The sequence below is a fragment of the Penaeus chinensis genome, chromosome 14 (assembly GCF_019202785.1).
Source record: "Penaeus chinensis breed Huanghai No. 1 chromosome 14, ASM1920278v2, whole genome shotgun sequence".
Lineage (NCBI taxonomy): Eukaryota > Metazoa > Arthropoda > Malacostraca > Decapoda > Penaeidae > Penaeus > Penaeus chinensis.
This window is the reverse complement of record NC_061832.1, coordinates 21,508,401-21,521,328: the sequence shown is the minus strand read 5'-3', so window position 1 is coordinate 21,521,328 and position 12,928 is coordinate 21,508,401. Positions and strand designations below refer to the sequence as shown.

At 45.7% G+C, this 12,928-nt stretch overlaps 1 protein-coding gene across 1 annotated transcript in view; it reads left to right on the top strand.

Moving 5' to 3' along the window:
• The window catches only part of LOC125032301 (heme-binding protein 1-like), a 23,406-nt gene extending 10,501 nt beyond the window's left edge, over positions 1-12,905 (top strand). Inside the window, exons 5-7 of the mRNA XM_047623395.1 lie at positions 287-458; positions 997-1,107; positions 12,678-12,905. Coding sequence (XP_047479351.1) covers positions 287-458; positions 997-1,107; positions 12,678-12,747 — 353 coding nt within the window. The 3' untranslated portion in view covers positions 12,748-12,905. The remainder of the gene's footprint in view (positions 1-286; positions 459-996; positions 1,108-12,677) is intronic.
• The last annotated feature ends 23 nt before the right edge of the window (positions 12,906-12,928 follow it).

Here is a 12,928-nt window from a genome sequence, read left to right as displayed (position 1 = left end):
GTGTGCGTGTGCGTGTGCGTGTGCGTGTGCGTGTGCGTGCGCGTGTGCGTGTGCGTGTGCGTGTGCGTGTGTGTACGTGTGTGTGTGTGTGTGTGTGTGTGTGTGTGTGTGTGTGTGTGTGTGTGTGTGTGTGTGTGTGTGTGTGTGTATGTGTGTGTGTGTGTGTGTGTGCATTTGCGTGTATGTGCCTGCCTGTGTCTATGTCTGCCTCTCTCTCTCTGTGATAAACGAATTATTGTCATATCTATAATTAAAGATAGAGGATAAAGCATCTCTTCGCTGACAGGTGTTAGGATGGACATGGCGGCGCCTGTAAGCATCGAGTACCTGAAGAACGACACGGACGTGGTACTGAGCGGCTGCTTCCTCGTCGAAAGGAAGCATCAGCAGCAGCCTCCGGAGCCCACTGACACCAGCATCAAAATCAAGGTTCGGCCGGAGATGAAAGTCCTCACGAGGTAAGATGTCGTGATGTGTTTATTCTTTTGGATCCATTTCATCAGGTGTGAAATATATGTATTGAACTCATGCTTTCTTTAGTATTCTGTAGGCACATTCCATTGATTATGTGATTAAGATTTAAGGAAAATGAAAAAAGTGGACCTGTACTGGGGAAAAAAAATGGTTCGGTATTGGGGTCTAATAAGTATGAGAAGAAATATACACACACACACACACACACACACACACACACACACACACACACACACACACACACATGTATATATATATATATATATATATATTTATAATATATGTGTGTGTGTGTGTGTATGTATATATATATATATATATATATATATATAAATAATGTATATATATGTGTATATATATGTATATGTGTGTGTGTGTGTATATATATATATATATATATGTATATATAATATGTATATATATGTATATATATGTATATATATGTATATGTATATATATATAATGTATGTATATGTATATACATATATATGGAACGTATTAAACCAAATTAATATCCTGTAGGAAGTTCGGAGGGTACGCAACCTCCGACTCGGTTTGGCTCCGGGAGACGGCTGCCCTCAAGGCCATCCTCGCAAGAGCCGGGAAGGAAGCGCGCACCGATCTAATGTACTGGTGAGTGGACGGGTAATGGTTAAAGAGCAATTGTTAATGGTTAAACAAATGTGCTAGACATCAAAGGTCATATAGCACTATGATAAAGAATTGTGGCAAAAAGGGTAAAGATGAGTTAGCGATTAAAATAAGTGGACAGAAGGGGCTAAAGAAGAGAAGGAAAAGGAAAGGAAGTGAGGAAAAGACCAAGCGAAATTAGTTGGGACGAGGGCTGGGGTCCAAGGCAAAGGTGTTCCCCTACATTGGAACTCCTAAGCCCCCCCCCCCCCCACCCCCCGCGACAACAACGAGAAAGGTAATGGGGGGGTGGAGGGTGTTGAAGAGCAAATAAATGTGCTAGATATCAAAGGTCATGTTGCATTATAGGAAGGTAAAGTAGTGAAAAGGGTAAAGGGTAATGGTTAATGGTTAATGGTTAAAAGCAAAATAAATGTGCTAGACATCTAAGGTCATGTAGCACTATAGTAAATGGTAGTGAAGGGTGGTTCAGTTAGTGATTAGTTGTCAAAGTTGGGCAAAGGATTGACGAGTGAATGGGTTAAGGTTGGGTAAGGTAATGTATAGAGGTTAGATCAAGTGAAGGATGTATATGCATTTGAGGAATGAAAACAGGTTGTCAAAGCAGAAAGTGTGAGAAGTTGTGGGAGGGATCACGAAAATCGGTCCCATTTGGCTGGGCTAAATAGATTATTTAAGAATTTTGTAGAGATGGGGGTAGTAGAAGGACGGGGGCATGTGGAAGAGGGAGTAGTGTTAAGGGAGGTAGTGTTGAGGGAAGTAGTGTTATGGGGAAGTGGACAAAAAGGTTGCATTTCCTACATGTAAGGATGGGGTAGTTGATGAAGGTTGTGGGGGTATAGTTGTTGAAGTTGAGCATGTTGGGAGTAGAAATGTCTCCTGGGGTATTGATTAGGGTGGATACTGTACTAGTCCGCATTGAGGAGGGGGTATTAGTTGTAGTGTTCAGAGCCGTGGTCAAAGGAGAGCCTGGGGTCAGGGAATCGGGCGAGTTTAAATTGGTGGAGCTATTTGATGAAGAGGCAAGCCTCATTGCCTCTAATAATGGTATGGTTAATGGTTAATGGTTAATGGTTAATGGTTATTCATTGTTGGCCATGGTAAGCCTTGAGTATGTTGGGGAGAGAAACGGTCCACCCCTCAGGGTCGCTTGAGGGGTAAGGGCTAGACAACTAAAGCAGGGGAATACCGTGTCCATGGCTCCCTCAGGCCGTTCAGGACTGGCACAAAGTCAGCCTTTCATCCTTTCAGCACGGCTCTCACACCTTAGGAAGTGGATAGTAGAAGGGGTTGGTGAAGGGACAGAAAGGAAAAAGTAGGAGGGGAAAAAAAAGACCATGCAAAATTTGTTGAGTCGAGGGCTGAGTCCCAAGGTTGGGGAATTCCCCAGCATTGGGTCCCAGTCTCCGCCTCCTAAGCCCCCCCACGACAACAACGGGCAAGGGATTGGGGGGGAGTGAGAAGGGTAAAGAGGGGAGGGCGAGATAATGATTAAATGTGCTACACGTCCAAAGTCGTGCAGCGCTTTAGGATAGTATGGTCTTGAAAAGGGTAAAGAGGGTGAGTAAATGGGGTAAGGCAGGGATTAGAAATAGGGGAAAGGGGGTGATTAGATCAAATGGAGGAAAAACAGAGAAGTTAAATTCAGGGAGGATAGTTGATAAAAGGCAGCCTCAGTGAACCAAATAAAGATACAATTTCTCTATTGGTGGCTTTGGAAAGCCTAAAATGTGTGTGGAAGGTAAGCGGTCCATCCCTCAGCGACCACTGTCAACCCTATCCATCCCGAATCATCACCCAGGTCATTACTCAGCTTTCAGAATACAGTCTTTATTTTCTACCCCTCCTCTTCTTTATCCTTATTCTTTCGCTTGTAGTGATAACTTTTCCCTGCTCCCACGTTTCAGTCGAAGCGCATTGGAGCATTCAATGTTCCGCCATGGAGCACATTTAGATGTGTATGGTCCGGAAGTTTGTTGTAAAGGCAGGACAGTGAGTGTGAAATATGAAAGCATGGCTGAGGTGGAAGAGAAGGATAAAAAAGAAAGAGCAAGAATAAAGAGAGACATATGTCAGTCTGCTCTATCAAAGCACCAGCGTTGGTGGTTGGGGAGCGTTTCCTTGGAAGTAGGAGAGAGGAAAATAGGAAAGTGATCACTATAAGGAACGTGGTCCAAAACTGATCAGTGGAAGTTTAGCTGAAGGGAAGAACAGTGTTAGAGAGAAAGCGTTCCAGGGATCGGCATTGGGAAGTAGTGGTAAAGTCACCCCAGAGTTGAAAAAGCAAAGTTTCACAGGTTTTAAAGTCAATGGGAAGAGAAGGGGAAAAGAAAATTAAAACTATTGTGAACCAGCGGCGAAGAAAGATTATATAACTACGCAAGTGGCAGTGTTTTGAAAGGGAGGTACAGTGCATGGTGTTTTTTTAATGAACGAGTATAGAAGAGACAGAAAGAGTGAGGGGATGGTACAAAATGATGGATGGTACAAAATAATAATGTGGAATCGATACTGGAGTATGTTTAAAGAAAGTTTCTTTGAGACAAATAATGGAGGGATTGTAGGAAGACATCAAGCGACGGAGATCAAGTTTTTGAGAACGAAAACCTCGAAAGTTCCACTGTAGAAGAGCCACTGTGAAGCAATTGATGGGTGATACGGGCAGAAATGGGTGTCTGAGAAGTAAGAGGAGGTGCATCCAGGGAGTGAGGCAGGGGGTCAGGGGAAGGTGGTGTAGTATCAGGAGGTTCATCCGGGGAAGGACACTGTTGTAACAAAAGGGATTCACGTGAGTATTCAGGAGGGAGCGGAGGGATAGTGAGGGAGGAAGTGGGCTGTTGAAGGAGGAGGAGAGAGGATGGTGTGTGTTGGGAGGGAGTGGGGGGATGAGGTGTATGAGGATATGAGGACGAGGAGGGTGGAAGTCTATAGTCTTGAATGTAGACGGAATGTGAGTAGAGAAACTGGAGGATGGGTGCGAGAGAAGAGCATTCTTTTGGGGTCATCTCGGAAGGTTCGGATGTCCTCAAGGGTTTCTGGTGGGGACTTGGGTGGGGAGATCTGGGAAACGAAGGATTGTTTATGAGGAGGTGCAGAGGAGATAGGCATCTGAGGAGTAGAGGATGTAGGAAAAGATGGGTGGAACGTTTAGATTGTCTGGTGCGACAGGTAAGGCGAGGAGGAGGGACAGACATAGGAGTTGTGGATATTGGAGTATCTGGATTAGAGTGGAAAAAGGATTTGTCTGTGAGATAGGGGAAGTAGAGGTGGGAAGGTGAGGAGTAGGAGAAGAGTTATTGTGGAAGATGTTGAGACAATTTGAGGGGAGAGGAGTGGAGCGATGGATAGTACTATATTAGGGAGTGATAGATAAATCTCGTCGGCGTACCTCCTGTCTGGCCTCTCGTAGAGAAGTAGCATTTCCCAGATACAAACTTGGCCTCAGGCCCCATCCAGACAAACGGTTAGTGCCCGTCGGCCAAACACTGTACCAAATAATGTTCCAAACCATCGTTTAGGGGGTGGTTGGCAGGCACAAGTGTAGATGAGTCATAAGCGGGAAATTAACGAAATGGTCATGCCCGTTGTTAAGGCACTGCCTGCTCGGTTATGTCCTTTCTTTCTGCACTTAGCATTAATAACTGCACATAAAGCTATACATTTAGCTCTCATTGTCCTGCGACAATTCCTTCTCCCCATGTTGCTATACTGCATTTTGGCAAATATTAGTGTAGGCCGCTGCCCGACGTTTATTGGACAACCACTATGATCGCTACCTCACCACAGCTCGATGGTAGCCGATGACCGCTTGGAACTGTTCGATCTGGTAACACTACTAATCAAGCGTGAAAAATTCACTCACCGGTCATTGCCCGACAGGCACTGTCCGTTCGTCTAAGGCCAAGTTTGTATCTGAGAACTGCTACCTCAAACTCAAATTTGCAGGAAGAGCACTTCCTATAAAACACAATGTGGGAGCCAACGCATTTCCTACATGTAAGCGATTATGCAGGCCAATTTGATCGACCATTACCAGGCTGGGAACATAGACGGCAGCGAGCTGTAGAGCGACAGTGCTTTGCAGGGTGGCCAATATTTCTGACATTGACGGGGGGGGGGGGGGGATATGATCTTACAGTGCAAGATTCCCCGCCACCATAGACCTTGTGGGGTAAGTCATGTCTACAGAAGGTAATCTTGGCAATATTGATGTGGCGCTTATGGCGGCCTCTAGGAGGAACAGTGCAGATTTATACTGATGTTGCATCACATTTAGCGAGGCAGGCAAGTAAGTCGTCTTCACAGTCTGACCAATCCTTGTTGTAAACATGGCAATCAGCTGGGGAGATGGAAACAGTTCCAGTACAAGTATTAAGGGAAGTGTGGGGATAGGCAGGAATAGGTTTACCGTGAGGTTAACCAGGGTAAATAGTGCACAGGCTTGGGACTTAGACGTAACTTTGACAAGGCGGAAGGAAACTTTGCCTACTTGTTTTTGGAGGTATTCTTGGAAGAGTAGGATATTGTTAGAGTAAAGGGCTGTAAGGGAAATAGCAAAAAATCGATCACAGTTAGCTGGGCTAATCAGAGTACTCAAAAAGTTCTGGTGGTGAGGAGTGAGGTAGTGCTGAGGGGAGGAGGGGAATAAGGTTAAAGAGTTGTAATAAGAGATGTGGTATAGGATAGTGGAAGTGAAGGTTTTTTTTTTTTTTTTAGGGCGGAGTTATAACCTGCGTAGATGATTTAGGATGGGTCAAGGAGGGGGGTATAGGAACAGTGGTCTGAACCGTAATCAAAGTAGAGTCTGGGGTTGGTAAACCAAAAGAGTTTGATACAGGAAGGCTAGTTGAATAAAGGCCAAGCCTCTGTGCCCCTAGTAAGGGTACAAATTTTCATTACTGGCCATGGCGTGAAATACGTGGGGAAGATAAAAGGTCCATCCCTCAGGGTCCCCATGAGGGGTATAGACAATTAACCTTGACATTTAACCTAGGGAATACTTTGCCCATGGCTCCCTGAGGCCTTTCATGACTGGCACAAAGTCCTTTCTACACGGCTCTCACACCTAAGGATGTGGATAGTACAAGGGGTTGGAGAACAGAAGGAAGAGGAAAGGGGAAGACCGTGCAAAATTAGTTGAACCGAGGGTTGAGGCCCAATACAGGGGTGATACTCAGTAGGGGGGGGGGGGGGGGGAGTAGATGGAGTGGAGGACATTGAGAGAGAGGGAGGGGTGTATTCTGAAGGTTGAGTAATGACCTCACTGAACGATTCGATAGAGTTCACAGCAAACATCGAAAATATTGGAAAGGATAAAGATGGGTAAAGGAGTTGATGAGTGAAGGTAGGATTAGGTATGGGGGACTAGATCAATGGTTAATGGTTATTGCTTAAAAGCAAAATAAATGTGCTAGACATCTAAGGTCATGTAGCACTATAGTTAATGTTAGTGAAGGGTGGTTGGGTTAGTGATTATGTGTTAAAGCTGGGTTAAGAAGGAACCATTACCTCATCCGGTTAGGGTCGGATGAGGTCATGTAAAGGGGTTAGATCAAGTGAAGGATATATATGCGTTTGAGGAAGGAAAACAGGTTGTCAAAGCAGAAAGTGTGAGATTCTGTAAGGATGTCTGATAAGTTGGGATGTCTATGTAGGGAGGATAGGTGGGAGAAAGTAGAGGTACGGGCTGCTTCAAAACGTGGGCATGACAATAGAATGTGTGGGACTGAAAGAGGAACATTACATAAGGGACATAGGGGTGGATCGGATTGTGACATCAGATAGGAGTGTGTTAGACGGGTGTGGCCAATGCGTAAGCGGGCGAGAGCCGTCTCCCAACGTCTGTTCCGATGGAATGGAGCTGACCAGGAGGAGATTGCTAGTTTTACAGTATGCAATTTATTAGTGTGGAGACTTAACCAAAAATATTGCCATCGATTATACAAGAAGGTCTTAAAGTGTGGGTAATAATCCGTGGCTGGGATATGTGAGAAACGTGATTGGTTTGATGTCGACATAGCAGCGTAGCGTGCTAGAGTATCTGCCTGTTCATTGCCGGGGATTCCAACATTGTTTTATGACGTGTGGACAGGTAGAACAACCAGTTCTGGATCTTACAAACAAGGGGGTTGGTCGTGTGTATTGACTTTATGAGAGTTAATGATTTACGGGAGTCAGTAAAAATTGTAAAAGAGGGAGAGGGAAGTGAGTATATGTGTTTTAAGGCAAAAAGGAGTGCATACAGTTCTGTAGTAAGGATGATTCAGGAGGGAGGGGGTATTTGAAAATACGAGCAAATATGGGGGTAAGGTATAAGCCATGGAGGGACTGAATGGACAGAGAACGGGAGGGGTCAGATATGGGGAAAAGGGGAATGGGAGAGGAGGGTATCCATGCGAGTGGAGAAAGGAGTAGGTAAACGTGGAGAAGAAGCAAAGGTAGGAAGTAGGGATCGTGGGATAATTAGTTTAGTGAGGGGAAGTTGGTGGAATCGAGCATAACATCGGAGAGAGAGATGGTATGCCTGATTCAGTGTACAGGCTCTCAACTGGAGAGGAGCGGAAGGCACCTAGGGCTAAGCGAAGACCACAGGGATGGATTATATCAAGATGGGTAAGGAGATAAGTTGAGGCAGAGGAGTAGATATGGCATCTATAATAAAGAGTGGAGAGGATCAAGGTGACATGAACATGAACATTTGGGGAAAGAAAGATGATGTGGCAGAGGCAATTTTGACCTGGAAAGTGCGTTGGGAGAGGAAAGACTTTATGAAGACACCCATGTTTCCCTGTATGCCTAGAAAGGACAATTGTTGGAGGATATGGTACCTCCATGTCGTATCATATGCTTTTTCTAGGTCAAAAAATATAGCTAGTACGGATTCATGGCGTGCAAATGTGGATGTAATATATGTCTCAAAATTAGCAAGTAGGTCAGTCAGTTGTGCTTCGGGCACGGCGAAAACCAAACTGGGAAGGAGAGATAAGATTGTGGGATTCAAGACATTAAGCGGAAGTTAACCATTCGCTATAGTAGTTTGCATAAGCAGCTAGTTAGTGCGATGGGGCGGAAGTCTTGAGGGAGGGTACCCGATTTATTGGGTTTCAGGAGGGGGAGGATAAGAGCTTCTCGCCAATGAGAAGGAAAATTTTCTGATGAGTTGTCGGAGCATACGGTAGTGAATACCGCCAGGGCCTTCATGAGTGTTGCGGCACGATTTTAGGGCAGCACTGAGTTCAGAGGAAGAAAAGGGAGCATTATAGGACTCAGCAGAGGATAGGGTGAAGATAATGGGGGTACGTTCCCTGATGGTTTTAATAGAAGAGAAGTGTGGAGAAAGGTGAAAACCACTACTGACCTGGCTGAAATAATCACCCAGTTCATTAGCGACTTGGGGAGGATCAGAGATGAATATGGAGGACGGGGGCTGGATGGGGGGGATGTTTGCCTGATAGTTTATGGATCTGGCGCCAAAAATTTGAGATAGATGTAGAGGATGTGATTGAGGAAACATAATTTCGCCAGCTATTTGTTTTACTATTCCGGATTGTACAACGAAGACAGGCAGATGCTCGTTTAAAGGAGATAAGAGCTGATAGTTGATTTGGGGTACCTCGTTTGTAGCGGTAACTGTTCCAGGCTCCACGTTTATACCTCCAAATGTGTTCCACCATGGAACACATTTGGAGGTATAGGGTCTTGAGGTTCAAGGGATAGCTGTATGGGCAGCTCTTAGGACTATAGTTGTGAAACATTGTATCATTTCTGATACGGATGAGAGGGAGGATGGAGGGGTATGAATAGCAGAGAGTGAAGTGAAAGTACGCCAGTCGGCTTTATCAAAGCACCAGCGTGGGGAGTTAGGAAGTGGTACATATGAAGTAGGAGAAAGGAGAACTGGAAAGTGGTCTAGAACTGACCAGTGGAAATCTAAATGAAGAGAAGGGGAACATAGAGAGAGGTCAATGCATGAAAAAGACTGCGTGCGTGTCTGAATTTAGAATAATAAGGTCAACTGTGGAGAGGAAGCGCTCTAGAGCTCGGCCACGGGAGTTGGTGATAGAATCACCCCCCAAAGAGTGTGGCGGCAGTTAAAATCACCTACTATGAGGAAAGGTGATTGAAGTTAGGAAATTAGGTTTTCAAAAGCAACAAAGTCAATGGGGTGGGAAGGGGAGAAGTAGACTGAAATCACTGTGATCCAGCGGCGAAGAAAGAAACGAATAACTGTGCAAGGGACAGTGGTTTGAAAGGGAGGTATGCCATAAGGTGTTTTCTGGTTGATAAGTATGGACGAGACATAAAGGGAATGTGGGGAAGAGACAAAATAGTAATTGGGGATTGATATTGAAGAATGTGTCAGAAAAGTCTCTTGAAGGCATATAATGAATGGATTATAAGAGAAGAGGATATGACGGATATCAGGTCTGTGAGAGCGGAAACCGCGAATGTTCCAATGAAGGATGGTTATACTTTCGTTGATTTAGTGATAACGATTGTAGTACGTGTTGAATTTGAAGGGGAAGGTGCTAGAGGGTGGGATAAGGAATGAGAGGGGGGAGGTTGGGGAGGTGGTGTTGTATCAGGAGGGGTATTAGGAGGTAGAGGGTCTGGGGAAGAGGATACTTGTGACATAAGGGATTCACGTGTGTATCCAAGAGGGAGTGGAAGAGATAGAGGGGATGGTGGAAGGGTTAATGTAGGTGGGGCTGAAGTCGGGGGGGGGGGGGGGGGTAAGAGGATTGGGTGTAGGGGAATATGAGTAGGAGGAGGATGGATATCGGCAGTCACTTTGAGTGTGGAGGGAGCGGGAGTTGTAGGATTTGAAGGTGGATGAGTGTCAGTTTGGGACTCGATTATGTAGTTTTGAATATCTTCAGGAGTTTCTGTAATGGAGTTGGTTGGGGAGTTCTGTGAGATAAGGGCTTTCTTGTGAGGGGGGGGGGGGGGGAAGAGAAGTCTGGTGTCTGAAGAATAGGGGCAAAGGAAGGTGGAGGTGATTGTGGGGTAGGGGAAGAGGGGATGGAACATTTATTCTGTCTGCTACGGGTAGTGCGGGGAGGGAGAGGGGAAGGTGTTGGGGCGGAAGTAGAGATTGTAGTGTCTGGATTTAGGATGGCAAAATAATTTGACTGGGGAAGGTAGGAGGTAGAAGAGGGGGGGGGGGTTAGGTTTAGGAGAGGGTGTAGGAGATTGGGAGGTAGGGGAAGTGGCAGAGTGAGCGACATTACTGGAGTAGGGGTTAAGAGAAAAACCTCGTCGACGTGCCTCCTGTCTGGCTTCACGTAGAGTGAGTCCAAGTCTGAATCTGAGAGTTGCTACCTCACTCAAATTTGTAGGTGGGGCAGCCTCTATATAATACATTCTGGGGGCCGCCATAGTTGGCACATGTGCGTGATTGTGCAGAGCAGTTTGATCGAGTATGGCCAGGTTGGGCACATAGCGGGCATCTGGCTGTGGAACGGCAGTGTTTGGCTGGGTGTCCTAAGCGCCAACAGTTTTGGCACTGACGAGGAGGAGGTTGGTATGGTCGGACAGGTAGGGATTCCCCACCTATGTAAATATTAAAGGGAAGGTCACGTCTACGGAAAGTAATTTTGGCTATGTTAGTGGGTTTCTTACGATTACCTCTGGGAGGAATGAAGTAGCATTGTACTGATGTAGCATCATAGTCCGTGAGACAGGCGAGTAAGTCTTCTCCACGATGTGACCAATCTTTGTCAAAGATTGGGCAATTTGTTGGGGAGATAAAAACAGTTCCGGTGCAAGTATTGAGGGTTGGATGAGGTTCTGTTGGGATAGGGTTCCCAGAGAGATCAGTTAGATTTGCTAATGCTATAGCTTAGTTTTCAGATGTTATTGTGACGAGACGGGAGTGGTCGGGTCGAGTCGGCTACGAAAAGAGACTTTGCCTATTTGTTTTTGAAGACATTGCTGGAAGAGAAGGGTGTTGTTAGAGTAGGGAGCTGTGAGAGGGATCACGAAAAATCGGTCCCATTTGGCTGGGCTAAATAGAGTATTTAAGATTCTTGTAGAGGTGGGGGTAGTAGAAAGGTGGGGGTAGTAGAAAGGTGGGGGTAGTAGAAAGGTGGGGGTAGTAGAAAGGTGGGGGTAGTAGAAGGGCGGGGGCGTGTGGAGGAGGGAGTGGAGTTAAGGGGGGTTAGTGTTATGGGGAGGTGGGCAATAAGGCTGTAAGGTAGTAATAAGGGGAGATGGGGTAGTTGATGATGAAGGTTGAACATGTTGGGAGAGTAGAAATGTCTCCTGGGGGTTGGATGTTGATTAGGGTGGATACTGTACTAGTAAGCATTGAGGATGGGATAGTTGTTGTAGTGTTCGGAGCCGTGGTCAAAGAAGAGCCTGGGGTCAGGGAATCGGGATTGGGGCTATTTGATGAAGGGGCAAGCCTCATTGCCCCTAAAAGTGGAATTACATCTTCATTATTGGACATGGTAAGCCTGGGATATGTTGGGAAGAAAAAAAAACAGTCCACCCCTCAGGGTCCCCTTGAGGGGTAAGGGGTCAGGTAAGGCAGGGCAATACCGTGCCCATGGCTCCCTCAGGCCGTTCAGGACTGGCAAAAAGTCCGCCTTTCATCCTTTCAGCACGGCTCTCACACCTTAGGAGGTGGATAGTAGAAGCGATTGGTGAAGGGACTGAAACGAAAAGTATGAGTGGAAAAAAGACCATGTAAAATTAGTTGAGTCGATGGCTGAGTCCCAAGGTTGAGGAGTTCCCCATCATTGGGCCTCAGTCTCCGCCTCCTAAGCGGACAATAGCTGTTTCCAAACGTCTGTTCCGATGAAATGGAGCTGCCCAGGAGATTGATAGCTTTACAGTAATTTATTAGTGCGAAGACTTGACCACAAAGATTGCCATCGGATGAAAAGGAAGGTCTTAAAGTTAGGGTAATAAATTAGTGTATGGAATGTGAAAAAAGCACCCAGCAAAATCTGATAGATTTATGTCATGTCTAACCAGTTCTGAATCTTACAGACAAGGGGATTGCTTGAGTGCATAGACTTTACGAGATGATAACGAGTTGCGAGTCAGTAAAACTGGTGGAAGAGGGATAAAGGGCAAAAGGGCAAAAAGGAGTGCGTATAGTTCTGTAATAAGGCTACTGGATTCAGGAGGGAGGGGGTATTTGAAAGTGCGAGTTGGGAAGGTTACTGCGAAACAAACTCCGGAGGTGGATCTGGAGTCATCAGTGTAAACATGAATACAAGAGGATGAGTGGAGAATCCAAGGCAGGGGTGATGATCTACATTGGAGCAAAGGAGGGGGGGGGGGGGATCCAAGGGAGTGATCCCCTACATTGGTTTCCAGTCTGTCTCCTAAGCCCCTCTATGGCGGCCCTTTGATCAGGCCCACTCGTCAGGTAAGGCCTTTAGGGCTGAGGCCCACGGTAAGGGAGATCCCCCAGTTGGGCCCCCTCCCCCCCCTCCCCGGCAACAACGGGCATGAGATTGGGGGGAACTGCAATTGATAAATGAATATTATCGTTGGTCTGGTCTGAAGTTTATTCATTTTTAACAATGGTATTTTTTCAGGAATGCATACGACGCACCATTCAAGTTCTGGAATCGCAGGAACGAAGTCTGGCTCTTGGAAGCTGTATAACATGGCAACTTTCGACTGGATTTATGGAAGTGTGTTCACCGGCAACCAAACAAGCTGTTTAAAATGTATTTCAAAGTACTTAAAATTTAAAATTTCTTCATGGTTTTAGTTGCACTGATGAAATGTAAAAAAATCAATAAATGTGGCCATTACTTTTATCTTTTAAAGTTTATTATTAAAC